This window comes from Anarhichas minor, unplaced genomic scaffold (genome assembly GCF_050575085.1).
Source record: "Anarhichas minor isolate MPS153535 unplaced genomic scaffold, ASM5057508v1 ptg000017l, whole genome shotgun sequence".
Classification (NCBI taxonomy): Eukaryota; Metazoa; Chordata; class Actinopteri; order Perciformes; family Anarhichadidae; genus Anarhichas; species Anarhichas minor.
The window spans coordinates 11,578,603-11,593,432 of NW_027466463.1; the positions used below are offsets into that span (position 1 = coordinate 11,578,603).

Consider the following 14,830-nt stretch of genomic DNA (forward strand, 5'->3'; position numbering starts at 1 on the left):
ACCTCATTAGATTGAATCTTAGCTGGCAGCTGCTAAAGTGCATGTGCTAGCACTGCACGTTCATTAGGAATATGGACATTTGTCAGACTACACAACTCTTTAAGACTCAACGGAGCATGGATGTGTGTTACTGCAGATGTTTTGGCCTGTTGGTTCAACAGTGAACAGGTGTTTGTTACATGACTAAACCCTGAAAAGGGACAAATATGCACGACACTTCAAAGTAGAAGAAGAAACACAGTGACTCAATTCACCCAATCAGTGCTGCTGAGTCATATTAATGAATATGTGACTATATTCATTACATGCATAGAGCTCATATCGCACCAGAGATCTGAAATAAATCCTTACAGACTGAAACAGACCAGAATGAAATGCAACATTCAGCGCTAAATGCAGAGTTGAAACGTTTAAATCATCTACGTCCATACACCGTTTGGTCCATCTATTCCTCTAATGCTACCTTAGTGGGATTCAGACGGAAACGTACGGAATGTGCGTAAAGAGCCGCTTATGCTGGACGCAAAATGCTCTGCCCACCGGGCGCCGTCGCGTTTGCTGCCTGCGTTCCTCTCCAAGGATGATAAGGCGCATGGATGCACTCGCCCCAGACCTCGTTCCCTAAATGTGATAATACCGACATCGTTTTCTCCAACGATCCTTAACCTCATCTCTGTTTGTTTGTTTTTCCCCCCCCCCTCGTGTGTGTCTGGATTGTGTTCATCTTTAACCTGCCACCACCGTAGCCCCCCGCGTTGCGTTGGCGCTGCGGAATAGCCTGCAAGAACAAGAGCCAGCTCACAGCCGTGGAAACAAGCGAATCAATTTAGAGAAGAGAAAAGGAGAGAGACAGATAGCGAGGTTGGAAAAGCGGCGATCGGGAGAAGGGACGAGTGGAGAGAAAACATCGACCTTATACGCCGCAGCCGACCAAACATTAAGGTAGGTGTATAATATATTGGTTGTACAGGTAGAAGGGACTGAAATGGCCGGCGTAATTAATGCATATGATACCTAATCTGCACGGATGCTGAAATAAATCACGAGACGACAAAGATTGGATAAGGAATTGTGCAGAGGCTGCACAGATTCATAATAACGTAAGTAAATAAATAATATCAGCGAAAGATACAGTCGATGTCAGTGGAATAAAGCTGTGGTAGTCCTTATAAATTGTATTGAAATAACATGCTTCCTTGTGTAAACCTGTGTGTTTCACATGTTCACACAAAAAAAAAACAACAACAAAAAAAAGCTTAATCTATGGATTGTTTTTGGGTGCAGTCGTGTGTTGTCATTACGACGAGGAGAGAATGGATGCAAGCCATTTTGTAATGCAGCATGTGCAGAATTAGGCCTATTCAGAATTTCAATTGCGTTCCCGAGAAGGTGCGCCGTAGTGAGCGCAGCTGCATAGATGAATAAGGCCATTCTGTTGAATTGTAGGAGATATAATGCCACAGGCTATAACATGAGCAGAGATTGCAGATTAGAGGTTGCGACTGTAGGAGGAACGGTCAGGTTATGGCTGTTTATTTTTCCCCATATCAGAGAAATTGGAAAATAAAACTGTCATCAGATGAAAGTGTACGAGAAAAGTATGAGAACATATGAGGCATGCACCTGCAATTTTCCCTTTCTTTTAAAGTGCCAGTTGTTACTGGTAAACATGTGTCCCATTCTACCCTGATTCCCACGTCCTGAATCAATCTAGTGTTGTCATAGTTACAGCAGATGATGTTGGCCCTGCTGCACCTGTGTGGCTTTGTGTTCATCTCGACCATCTGTAAATGCATGAGGTCTAATTGGGCCTTGCGTAGGCACACAGGAAGCGTCCCACAGCCCTGAGCCTCGGTGTTTATTGAAAACAACGCCACGGTTTTTGCCTCTTCATAAACCTTGATGACTCTGTTGAGGAGATCACGGCGTTGATACAATCAGGCGCTTACGATGATGCGATTGGTTTGTAGCAATTGGTCAGCAGCTTGCAGCTAATTTGTCTTTTCACGACTGAGCGCTTTCTCAGGCCTGATCGAATAATCAATACCTACATGGTGGCAATCTGCTTTTGACATGGAAAAAAAACGGCTAAGATCAAGAAAGAGAAATACCTTTGAGTGAAATTGGTTGGAAAAAATACAATGCAGCCGACGTCTGAAACCACGTCATGAGCCTAAAAGAAACACATTTTGCACAACGATGAGGATGAAGGCCTCTGGCGAAGGAACTGGCACTCAGATGAGTGAAGGTGTGATAATCTAAAAATATAGCTGTTGTGTGCTGTTGTTCCTTGAGAACTTGACAATGGGAGGTCAAGGCAACAGGCATCCTGCTGGCAGATTCAAGGTCTCTCCCTCTATACAATTTGACCCTGTCTGGTGTTTTACGCCTGTGAATTTTACTACACAATGTACTTTTTGTACTTCTCCAAAGCTATATTGAGGAATAAAAATACATACGACTCATTGATGACAACTGCCAAATGCTTTTGTCTGCATGGGAAATGAATCTTTCCTTGATGCAATGGAGAAGACAAGTTTTCATTTTTACAACATCAGAATGAATCGTTGCTGAATACAACTGCTCATATCTTCAATTTAAAACAAACCATTACCTCTGTATTTGTACATTTCAGGAATGGTGGAAGTAGCAAGAAAGACAATGGAATGGCTTTCTTGAAATCACATTCACCTGCTAATATTTTTGAGACAGCCCCATCCGAAATAGAAAATAACTGTAAAAAATGAAAACAAACACTGTTCTGAGAGCACTGGTCGGATCAATTCTTGCAGCGAGACATTAATGACGTTCTGTTTTGATGCTTCCATGAATCACTTTCTGTTAAACGTTGCAGCGATCAAACCGTCAGCCTGGATCACATACGATTCTGACGTCTGGGAGAAAACATTTTATTTTCAAATAAGTCAGATTATAATAACCTGCTGGATGGGGAATGAGACGAAGACTGTTCAGGGAAGGACGGCAGTGTAAAGAACACCATAATGAGGAGTGCTGCAAAGGGGCTGCATGCAGTTAACATTTAGGTTTTTGCATTTGTATCCATGAAACTACATTTTCACATTGGAGTTGAGTAATGTGTTGTTATTTCTCTGTGGCAGTTACAGAGAGAGAGAGAGAGAGAGTCTGTGGGATGAACAGGGCATCTAAAAAGTCTATTTTTAGCATACACTCCCTTATGAGCTTCTATAATAGCTGCTTTAAAAGTTATCAGAGCTGTTTTTAATAAAGACTGACGTTGACCTAATCCTCAGACCTTGTAGATATTAAGATTCATGGCAAATGTGTTGTGATATTGAAGGCCAAGGTTCAAATGTGTGCTTTCTCAGGTCTCCCTGCACTTATGTGAATGTATATTTTCAAATATATTCAATTTGTATTCCTCTAGATAAAGGTATCTACTGAGTAAACAACTGTTTTATATCTCGTGTAACACCAAGTGTTGTGAATAATCCTTAAGCGTGAAGTCAAATATAAGCTAAATTGGACCGCAGACGTGCTGCTGATCAGTTTTGAACAGCGAATGTTCATGAGGCTCAGCTAAACACAGTAATGTGGAATAGGGCACTGGACAGTAAAAACACAAGATGGTGAGGGAGCAGGTTGCCACAGCAACCGTGTTTCTAGGAGCGCATGCATCGTCGCTGCATAGGAGAGGCGATGTTGAGCACCGCCATGGAGCCTTTTTGAAAAACAACCTGTTTATTAGAGAATGAAATCATTTGGAAAAATGTATCCCAAGAGTTATCTGATGTAAAAAAAATCAATAAGGGCAACACAGCGGTCATGTAAGTGACAGGGAACAGAGATGTTATATGTTTTCAACAGTTGTGACTGCGAGAGTCGAACATAACGCGCTTTGAAAACAATCAACACTTTCTTCCTGGTCTAATCACTGAAAGGGAAACAGCCAAACCTCTTCTCTAAATTTAGTGAGTCTGCTGACGCTTGCAGCCATTTCTGTGCGACACCCTCTTAACCAAAGACACACAGATACTCATTTAGGTATAACAAAAGCCCCAAAGGTATTTTTTCCACCATCCTTTATTTACTTTATTCACAATCTAGTTTTCATTTTCATTTTCGATTCATCAACTTTACTTGCTAGGGATCTCGCCTGAATTTGCGTTGCTTATTGTACACAGCATGTGCATCGCAGTAACATTTCAATAATCAATTCCTTCATATCTTAATTGCTAGATTACTGCTGCTGCCTCGTGATGGATTGCACGAATGTCTGCATTAACCTTAGGTCTAGATAAATCTCAACAGCAGTTGTAATTGCATTCAACATCTTGGCCTAATTTTAAACGTGAGAGTCGACTTGTATGCATCTGACTAGAAGCATAGCAGTATCATAAAGTGGACAGTGAGACTGACATCCTAATGGGTCTGCTGCAGCACTTGCGACCCAGCTTGGTGTTTAAGAAATGTGTGGCCATTTCAGACCATGACCCAGATGTTAAGTTCAACCTATGAAGAAAATGGCAGCTGACTCACCAGTTAGTCTACAGGCCACAATTTGAGAGGCACCTCTTCAGAAAAACAAGCCTGACCCAGCTCGTCACACACTGGTGATATCGGGTATTGTAACATGTTGAGATTTAAATTCAGTTCTGGGAATACATGCATGTATGTGTTAGGCTAATATCTGAAAGCTACTGCACTGCACTTACTTGACCTCCTTCCTCTCTCTCCTTTTCTCTCTCCCCCCCTACAGTGAGAAGCAACAGCATCCACAGAGACAACACATCCAAGAGCAAACCCTCCCCCAAATTGGATTTCTATTCTAATAATTGTCATGGGAACAAATGATACAGAGTTCCCTAAAATGAGTTGTTGAAAAGAACAAGGAGTTTGATTGTCAAAAAAGCATGAGCAGAGTAAAATAAGAATCTATTAATGATAGAGTGTTTAATATAACATTACGCTTTCCCCTCTCCATTTTTAAACTGACTGCTTGAAAGACAAAAACAGAATACAAGCATAAAATATGAATATCAAGATAAGCACTTAAATCCCCCTGTTTGGAGGTGACTTATCAACTTCATAGCAATAGGGGTGGGTCATGACTCAGTTGCCATGCGTGCTGTCATGGTGACCAGCCCCTGTACCCCTTCCCCCCTCCTCTGGTTGGTCCAGCTTTTGTTGTGGTTTCACAACCATGGACCACAGCTGACAGAGGCAGCACCTGCGTGCCCCAGCCTTTGTACCTGCTCCAATCAGGCGAGCCGTGTCATCTGTACAAGGAAGAGTTTAGATCAAGTCCCAGACAGTATTTCAGAGAACACAAGATACCTCAATCTACAAGAGAACACAATCCAGGTAAATATGACTTTGTCTTCAAGCCGACAATGCATTGAGACTGAATTGATATATGTTGACAGCAGTAATTCTGATGTTGCTACAACATGCCTCCGTGTTTTTGTTTCCACACCAGGTGATCAAGTCTGACACATTTAAACACCTGCGGCATTTGGAAATCCTCCAGCTCTCCAAGAACCACATCCGGCAGATTGAGGTGGGAGCTTTCAATGGCCTTCCCAACCTCAACACGCTTGAGCTTTTTGACAACCGTCTCACAGTGGTACCGTCACAAGCCTTTGAGTACCTCAGCAAGCTAAGGGAACTATGGCTACGAAACAACCCCATCGAGACACTGCCGGCATTTGCCTTTCACCGTGTTCCCTCATTACGCCGTCTCGATCTAGGGGAACTCAGGAAGCTGGATTTCATCTCAGAGGCGGCCTTCGAAGGTCTGGTCAACTTACGCTTCTTGAATCTTGGCATGTGCGGCTTGAAGGACATCCCTAACCTCACCCCACTAGTACGACTAGAGGAGTTGGAGCTGTCAGGGAACCAGCTGGGGATAGTCAGGCCTGGATCCTTCCAGGGCCTAGTGTCGCTTCGCAAGCTGTGGCTAATGCACTCCAGAGTGTCAGTCATTGAACGAAATGCTTTTGATGACCTCAAAAACTTGGAGGAGCTCAACCTCTCCCACAACTCCCTGCATTCCCTGCCCCATGACCTCTTCACCCCTTTGCACCAGTTGGAGAGGGTACATCTAAACCACAACCCTTGGGTCTGCAACTGTGATGTTCTGTGGCTCAGCTGGTGGCTGAAAGAAACAGTTCCCAGCAACACCACGTGTTGTGCTCGATGCCACGCGCCCCCAGGTATAAAAGGCAAATACATTGGGGAACTAGACCAGAGCCACTTCACCTGCTATGCCCCAGTGATTGTTGAGCCACCCACTGACCTCAATGTCACTGAGGGCATGGCTGCTGAGCTGAAATGTCGTACTGGAACCTCGATGACCTCTGTGAATTGGTTCACTCCGAATGGCACTCTGATGACCCACGGATCATACCGAGTAAGGATCTCAGTGCTTCATGACGGAACACTGAACTTCACAAACGTGACCGTGCAAGACACAGGGCAGTACACTTGCATGGTAACCAACTCCGCGGGAAACACCACTGCGACCGCCGTGCTCAATGTGTCTGCTTCAGACCCCAGCAACAGCTACAGCTATTTCACCACTGTCACTGTGGAAACAGTGGAGACAGTGAGAGGCGACGAGGAAAACTCAGCAAGACAGTATATTAACGAGACGTTCATAGATTTTCTTAATCCTACTGGCCAAAGAGGAGTGTTAGAGGGCCGACCTGGTATCACTATATCGCCTTCTCTCTCCTCTCTTTCCTCACTCTCCCCACGAGCCAACAGAGCCACTGAAAATGCAGTGACTGTGTCCATAATGGATGTAACTAACATTCCAGGCCTAGATGATGTAATGAAAACAACTAAGATCATCATAGGTTGCTTCGTGGCCATTACCTTTATGGCAGCTGTAATGTTGGTCGTATTCTATAAACTACGTAAGCAGCACCAGCTACACAAGCACCACGGCCCTGCCAGAGCCATCGAGATTGTCAACGTAGAAGATGAGATTGGAGCCGGGGCCGGGAGTGGCATCTCAGGCGGTTCAACAATGAATTCTGGCAGTGGAGAAGGAACCCTAAGGAGACATCATCCAGAAATAGTCAACCTCCCCAATATTGGTCGCTCAGATACTCTCAACCATTACTACAAGACCCATCATTTCAACAACAACGTGATGGGTCTTAGTCTCGGCTCCGACGGGATGGGACCAGGGATGATGCTCAATAGCAAGAACCAGCAACTCCAGGATATCCCCATCTCCTGTACGTCAGTCCCAATCTCTACGTCTAATATGCTCTCCTCATCCGGCAATGGCACCAACATCCACCCCTGTTCTATGTCCCCACCGCTGCCGATGTCTCTCCCCATGCCTACCATGGGCTTACATGGATCGATCAAGGGTTTCATGGGCCAACACCAGAATCCCCAAATGGAGCCACTTCTCTTCAAGGGGAACTCGAAGGAAAACGTCCAAGAGACTCAGATCTAAAAACAAAAGCGAGAGTATAGAGAGAGAGAGTGAGCAAAAGTTGGAGACAGAGAGGGGATTGATGTTGGGTTTATGCGCGGAATGATTAGACACTAGAGTGCATTGACATTACACCAGGAGAGAGGATAGACTGACACGGCAATACACAAACACATAGACTTATCCGTGACAGTGTACTGAGCCAAGGATTACCACAATGGGCCACTTGTGTTTGTAGTAACGATCATGGCCATGGAGATCAAGGAATGGACATTGCTACAATGTAAATCTGTGCCAAAGCAAATGTTTTTTGCAGTTTCTACAAGCTGTGTTCTCATAGGGAAAAACTAGCCTTTAGGAGTAATCAGTCCCCAAATCGCTGTTGGCCAGCAGAGATGAAAGACATGCACAGCACTTACCACACTGAAGATCGGAGATATTACGGAACAAAATCCAAGAGACATTTTTCTTCCACACGAAACACAAGCCACACTCTCTCTCAAGTGACTCAATAGACTCCCTCAAGGTGACAATTATGTAGGCATAAATAGATGGACAAAAAGGTACAGTGCAGTACAAACTACTGTGAAAAATCCACAAATTATATAAATATATTTTCATTTAAATATGTATCATTGCAGACTCCGATGCAGAGATATTTTGGGGTGGATGTAGTTTGTTTCTTTGTGGATAATCAGGGGCGGTGATAGTGGAGGTTGGTATTGATACATGTTTTAAGTTTGGCTACTTCTCAGAAACATAAGGGCTCAATTGCAACACTCATTGTGAATCTTTGAATTGGCTTTGTGACATAAAGTCCATTTTGGTTGTAGAACAGTAAATGCAGATCTCTGTTTGACAAACTTTTTTCTGTTGCTTCAGTAATAATCATTACAAACTTTTGTGTTCTGAGAGTGTATTATGTATTTTGTAAAAGCCAGCTACTTGGTATTTGAATTGACAATTCTGATACTTAAATGCCAGCATCAAATAATTGTTGAAACGATGTTCCACAAACACGGAAAGCTAACCCATTGCAAAGACCTGTATGGGTAAAATAAAGTGTTGACAATGTGTTATTTGAATCAGATCAGTAGCCAGATATTTGCTTTTAGAGAGGAATTTGATATGATCTCCTTGCTCATGGTTACCATAATCATGCCATAAAATGCTGTCATAAGGATGATTAGACATCTCTCTGCAGCATCATTCAAGAAGGGATTAAACATCCATCTTAGGATGATTGGAATGAATGGAAATGTACAGTATATTAATAATAATAATGTCTGGTTGTATGACAATTGTAAGATCCACATTTTTACAGTGTAACTTTCATATGTTAAATGCCATTTACGCTTCTTGCGTTTCAACTATGTATTTCTTTATTTTTGTTAGTTTGATATAATGTGTACAGTTGTCTAGCCATGTATCATTACGTGTGAAATAAATCAATCATATATTGGGTTGTGGCGGGTCAATATGGCAACCACATTAGTAAAGAGTGAGACATTATGCAGGCCTCTGTGCTAAACCTGGATTGAATGTATGGTTTGTGGTTTAGCCATTAGTCATCCTGGTAATGATAGGTGCTGCTTTATTAACATGTTCAGAGAGGCTTTTAGATGTTTCACAGACATGACTGGTTTTGCAAAATTAGTGTTTTTAACAGAACTAGATGATAAGTTATTCTTAATGAAGGCGCTTTTGTCTGACATTAGACCCCAGTATGCTTCTCCTATGGTGGTTCTTTTGTGCTAGTCTGGAAATCGGTAGAAGAATTGAGAAAAGAAGTATAATAAATAAATTATCTCTTTTTTTTTATAATTATCAAGCAGGAACCTAAAATGTTTGTTGCAATTGAGCACAAACTGGACCAGTTATTCCAGATAAATGTACCTGAGATAGTATTATCAACAAAGTCATATCAACAAGGTTTTCGACTGTAATGCGGCTCTGTACGGGATTTTGCTGGTTTTTTTTTCTGTTGCAACCCTCCATTACAACTGCATTGCTTATATATAGGAGCTGTTTTATGTGATTGATGATGTTTTTTCTTATCAACAACAAGCCCACACTTATTGGACGAAGAGGACACTATGGAATAGTAATAATAGTGATGATAATATGAGTGATGGTATCAGACAAAACCCACCCAGAATGCACTGTCACAGAGGTTAATTGAAATGATTTCATGTTCCATGGAAAGGAACATCTTCTGCATCAATGCACATCCCGTTCATCCTGTTTAATGATCTATGATAATATGCCTGGTTATACTTGCGATACCACATGTAAACTCATTGATCAAACAACTCAGTATGTCTAAATTACAGTTTTCTCAACTTGGTGTTTTTTTGTCGTGAATCTCACCGAGAAGCATCGTAAATGTAAATGTGTTGCAACCCCGCAAACAGATCTAGTGGGCAGGGTTCAACTGTAGCCCCACAGAGACACAAATGGAATATAAATGAAGGCTAAAGACACAACATATGGGCCGCTCCCTTGATGTGCTACATTTGGTGGCTCTGCCGTCAGATTTGAAAGAGCATACTAGATATCTGCTCGTGTGCTGCGTGTGAGGGTGCATTGCTGCATGTTAACTGTGGAACAAGTCTTTTTACCTGAACGCCGCTTTGGCAGTGTTTTATTACGATGGTGACTCGCCTAATGGGCACAGAAATGTTCCTTTCATACCTCTGGACATCCGTTACATGCAACATGTAACACAATTATCATCATTATTATTAACATTTTGAGGAAATGCAGAAGCTTTTTGTTACATCTTAGTATAGTGGCTGCCATTGTACACATTGATGCGATTTAAAAGGAGGCTCATTCTGCAGCAGTGTGACCCCTTTTAATGAAGATCACAAGCTTGAGACTAGAATCTGAATATGTGCATATTGGGCAACTGTACCTCACTGTTTTATATAGTATATGGTGTTGAATCGATGCAGTTTGGCTACAGATGGAGTACTGGCATATGTGTATCCTCTGCACCATCCGTTGCTTATAATGGATGCTTCAGCCCAGATGACATTTCTTGTTTTGTTGGAAGCAAAGCTCCTTAATGAAAAGGATTATCAAATCTGAGACACCAAATTGCAAGACAAGAAAATGGACTGAACTTTTGGTCTTTTAAAGGTAAGCTGTTCTGTTTGATAAAACAATGTAAAAAAATGACCTGGGTCTGTTTTGAAAGCTTTTTAAAAAGAGAGCGAGAGAACAGTGTTAAGCTCTAGAAGAAATTAGATTTATTTCATACAAAATAATTATGAAAAAAGTAATTTTGTGTAGTTTTGTTTCCTATTTTATTTTCCAGTTGTTGGTTGTATCTCGGTATGTGATATTATCAATTTGGGTCTTTATGTATTGTCATTAAATGTCATTTTTTTCATGCCTTCATCCAGGTACAATGTGGCAGAAGAGTGTATTTCTTCAATTATAGCAAAATCAACATGTGCTGCACTTGCACTTCAATGACTGTCATACAATGACTGAGAGGTATATTATTTCATTGTTTGCTACTTCTGTGACTTCAGTCAGGAGTTATTCTGCTATTAGAAACATATGTCACTTTTATTCTTTGTTGTGATTTTAACCAACAGAGCACCACAACTAACTAAATCAGAAGTTTAACATGATGATGTTTCAAATAAGTTATTGCGTGAAATTTTATAAAACAAAATGAACAAAGTCCTAACATTTACTGTGTTTACACTGTATTTTGTTACTTCATTTATTTTGTCTTCTCACACTTATTTATCAAATCAGGAAACAGGACACACACTTTCAAAATAAGGTCATAGTTGGACGCAATGGCCCCTTGTATTGCTGCTACGTCCACACTTATATTCTGATAGCTGGTAGCTTGTTTTATAAAAGGCCCGTGCAAATGTTACGGCATTACAGCAAATGTAGCGAGGGAATTTAAAACAGTGCCAGCAGCTAACAAACTGTCAAAGAGTCGACCGTTTTTCGATGGTGCAAATACATTTCTTGAACTGTAAACTGTTATCACGAAAAATGAACAAACACAAACTGATCTTACTGATTGAAATCCTAATAACAAATTGATTTATAGCAGCGGGTGTAGAAGTATAACCTTCTGTAATCACTGCAGCATGACAACCGCCTTAATAAATCAAGTGGTCCATCATGTTACATTAGTGTAATTGTACATAAACCCGCACTGCCATTTTTGATTATTTGCATATGTTGGGCATTTTCAAATCCGACAAATAAAAGGCAACAAATCAGATCCTTTCGTGAATAGTTAAACATTTCCTTCGCACTGCAAATCTAAAATCAACTCAGTCCATTCAGGGTTTTGTTCCTGACATCTCCAGATCAAATACACTAACTCATTTTTATGCTTTTATGTGCAGGCCTTCAATAACATCATTATCACTAGTTCTTATCTTGCTTCACTGTGTTGTATTCTGTTCTTCAGTTCATCTGCATGTTCCAGAGTTGACATTTTTAAACTTATTTAGAACCCCGAGGTGAGGTGGAACTCTATAGACTATCACAGATGTCCCCTGCGCAGTACAAGCGCAACCCTCGTTACGAAACAGCAACCTCAAGGGATTCATGTAACAACAAATGCATCAGCCATGAACCGTGACAGTGAATTTGAATGATATGTTTAGAGAAAATGTGTGGGCCTTACAGCACAGGGAATTTAATTTGAAATGTCTTTGGGGGCACTATGTAAAGTTATTTTCTTGAATGTAATTGTACTTGGCTTGTACTCCGGTCCCCAAAGACCTCAGTCCCCATGAGACTTCTTGGAAATAAAGGCCTGTATGCTGAAATAGCAATGGAAAAGACAGCTAGAGTATATAATGATTACATCGTAGTATTTTCTGAAGACTTTAACGCAAGGATTGTAATAAACAAAACGACCTGTAACACACAGATATTACATGTTCTGCACTATCTGTGTTTTGCAGCTTTTTGCTGATCCTCAGCTTATACATACAAACATACAAAATATGAAAGGGGCGATATGAAGTGGGGGGTGTGAAGTGAGCACAGAGTGTGTGTGCAGCAGAAAAAAAAATGCATTAATATGCACTAAAGATGAAAGAGAAATGCTCAAATGCAAATACATTTAGAGCATTCTGTGATCTAGACATGAATGTAATGTGATGGAGAAGGGTCATTTCTAATAAAAAAAAAAAAGGTGGAATTTAAAAATGCCGGTTTTAGCCGTTGCAGCATGAAACAACAATATAACTCCACCTTGTAATTCGAAACTACGTAGTGTATTTAAAAGAGCAAAACCTGATTTCTGTTTGGAAAATGCAGCAGTGCATTGACGTCTCCTTTTGCAAGCCTATGGTGCAGTCATTTTTTATTTATTTTTTTAAATCTACTGTGCTCTCGCACTAGCCTCTCCTTTTCCCTATGCTGTCTTTCCCCTTCAAATTCAATAACCTCCCAGCTGTGTGTTCCTCCAGGGATTCCCCAGCTCCCCTGGCTCACAGACAGACTGCAGAGTCTGTGGGGAACCTGACACAACATAAACTCCACCGTGAAGCAAAGGTGTCAGTCTGTGGGCTGCATCTCCGCTGATCGAGGAGCCATGAAAATGTGACAGCTTTTTATTCCTTCACACTTCCTCTGCAGCAAAAAACAACAACATGTGTTTAACATGAGATGTAGTGTGTTCGACGCGGCCGTGTGGGCTGCAGTCATTGCACAAAAAAAACCAAGTATAGATTCTGTGGCCTATTTAGGCATTGTTTATATGAGGATGGACTACGCAGAACCGTTAGCAGGCTTAGCTCAGACTGAGAATCCAAAGTATTATGGAAAGTGTGAGGAAAAGATGACAGTGACCCAGTTGGACCTACTTTGTGTAGATTGATAAAAGGAAACCAGAAGCCTTTTGATTTAAAGGCTTCTGATTCATCCTTTGACTGTTATTACATGAAACTATGTTGGTGAATTATGAGCCTGCTGCTGAATTCTCAGAGGGCTTTTTTCATTCTGTACTGAACATACTTTGCTTTTGTTTCAGTCTATATTTAGATTCCTTCTCTTCTCCCAATATCACTAAGAGCCATGCAGCAGATCATTTGGATTTAGGAATATTGTTTCCTTCCTCACCCAAATATCTCAATTAATAATCCAAAGAGAGAGGATACACTAACATACTTTAGGGAGGCTATATGTATCTAGTGTACTTGGAAAGCACTCAGGAGCCCTTGTAACCCCAGACAGTTCTTCACCTCTTATGAGGATAAAGCACTCAACCTGACCAACAAGGCATGTCACCCGGAAAAGAGCTGTTTGTTTCTCTTCCCACTAAATGCTGCTCAGGTGTGTGTGAAACACAGCTGCTGTTGTATATGGTGTCTGGACTTGGATGGATTTTTCCTCATCCTCATGTGTATCAGTTTTATTTGGTAATGTGTATTATTACATAACTTACATGTTCACCCTTAAAAATTAAATTAGTCCTACTATTCCACAGACTCTAATTTGCTACAATGGGTCAGAGATAAAAATATCCCTCTTGATGCTAAAATAATGTTTAAAAAAAACACAGCGCGTAATGAGCTACTTCATAATGCAATCTAATCATATTACATGTTACCAGAAATGACGAAAAAGAAAACAGTTTGTGTATTAATATCTCACCGATAATGCTTGTTTCACTGTAGACTGTGAGATTTAATTACTTTCCTATGAATATTTATTTTTCCAACATTTATTATGAACAGACACTTGCCTTGTAATTGCTGGAGGGACGTACTGTAGGTTGCAAATTGTTCCCCAGTGCATGCACTCCCACACACACACACACACACTTTTCAGGCACTGCGCTGATGTTGTTACTTACTTGAGTATTGATTTACCATAACTGCAGATAGGGGTAATGGTTATACTCTGCTTGGTTAATGTTGTGTGTGTGGTAATGGTGTCTTCATTTTATGGCACTCTGAATTGTATCGTGACTTTTACTTACCCCGTTGATGCTTCAGCAATATTCACATAGTCAGCTCTGGCACTCGTGAATTGTCATTTTGGGAAATATAGTCATTTGCGTTCTTGCTGAGAGTTAGATGAGATGATTGAACCCACTCTGTAGAATAAATGTGAAGCCAGCAGCAGGTCATCTTAGCTTAGCATAAAGACTGGAAACAGCTAGCCTGGCTTTGTGCAAAGGCTAAGAAATCTGCCTACCAGCACTACTAATTAACGTCATATCTCCTTTGGTTAATCTGTACAAATGCACAATAAAATAAACAACATGTGGAGTCTCCGCTGGTTGCAACCTTACAGTGACAACAAGACTCCAATAAGTTACTGGTTCTGTCCAATAAATAGTCCGACACATAACCCCTTCCTGTTATTTTTACATTTCAGCTTTTGTACAGTACGGAT

At 41.1% G+C, this 14,830-nt stretch overlaps 1 protein-coding gene across 1 annotated transcript; it reads left to right on the forward strand.

Annotated features, from left to right (window-relative positions):
• The first annotated feature begins 612 nt into the window (after positions 1-612).
• Positions 613-8,894, forward strand: LOC142951795 (leucine-rich repeat-containing protein 4B-like). Its single transcript, XM_076093600.1, has 3 exons — positions 613-942; positions 4,739-5,343; positions 5,459-8,894. Exons 2-3 carry the CDS (start codon positions 5,101-5,103, stop codon positions 7,451-7,453), a joined length of 2,238 nt encoding a protein of 745 aa, XP_075949715.1. The 5' UTR covers positions 613-942; positions 4,739-5,100; the 3' UTR covers positions 7,454-8,894.
• The last annotated feature ends 5,936 nt before the right edge of the window (positions 8,895-14,830 follow it).

What these genes read in the sequence shown, in the direction of transcription:
- LOC142951795 (XM_076093600.1), top strand. Translation starts at nt 5,101, where the DNA reads ATGCGTGCTGTCATGGTGACCAGCCCCTGTACCCCTTCCCCCCTCCTC. An exon ending in TACAAGAGAACACAATCCAG is followed by an intron (nt 5,344 to 5,458) that starts GTAAATATGACT and finishes TTTCCACACCAG; the next exon opens with GTGATCAAGTCTGACACATT.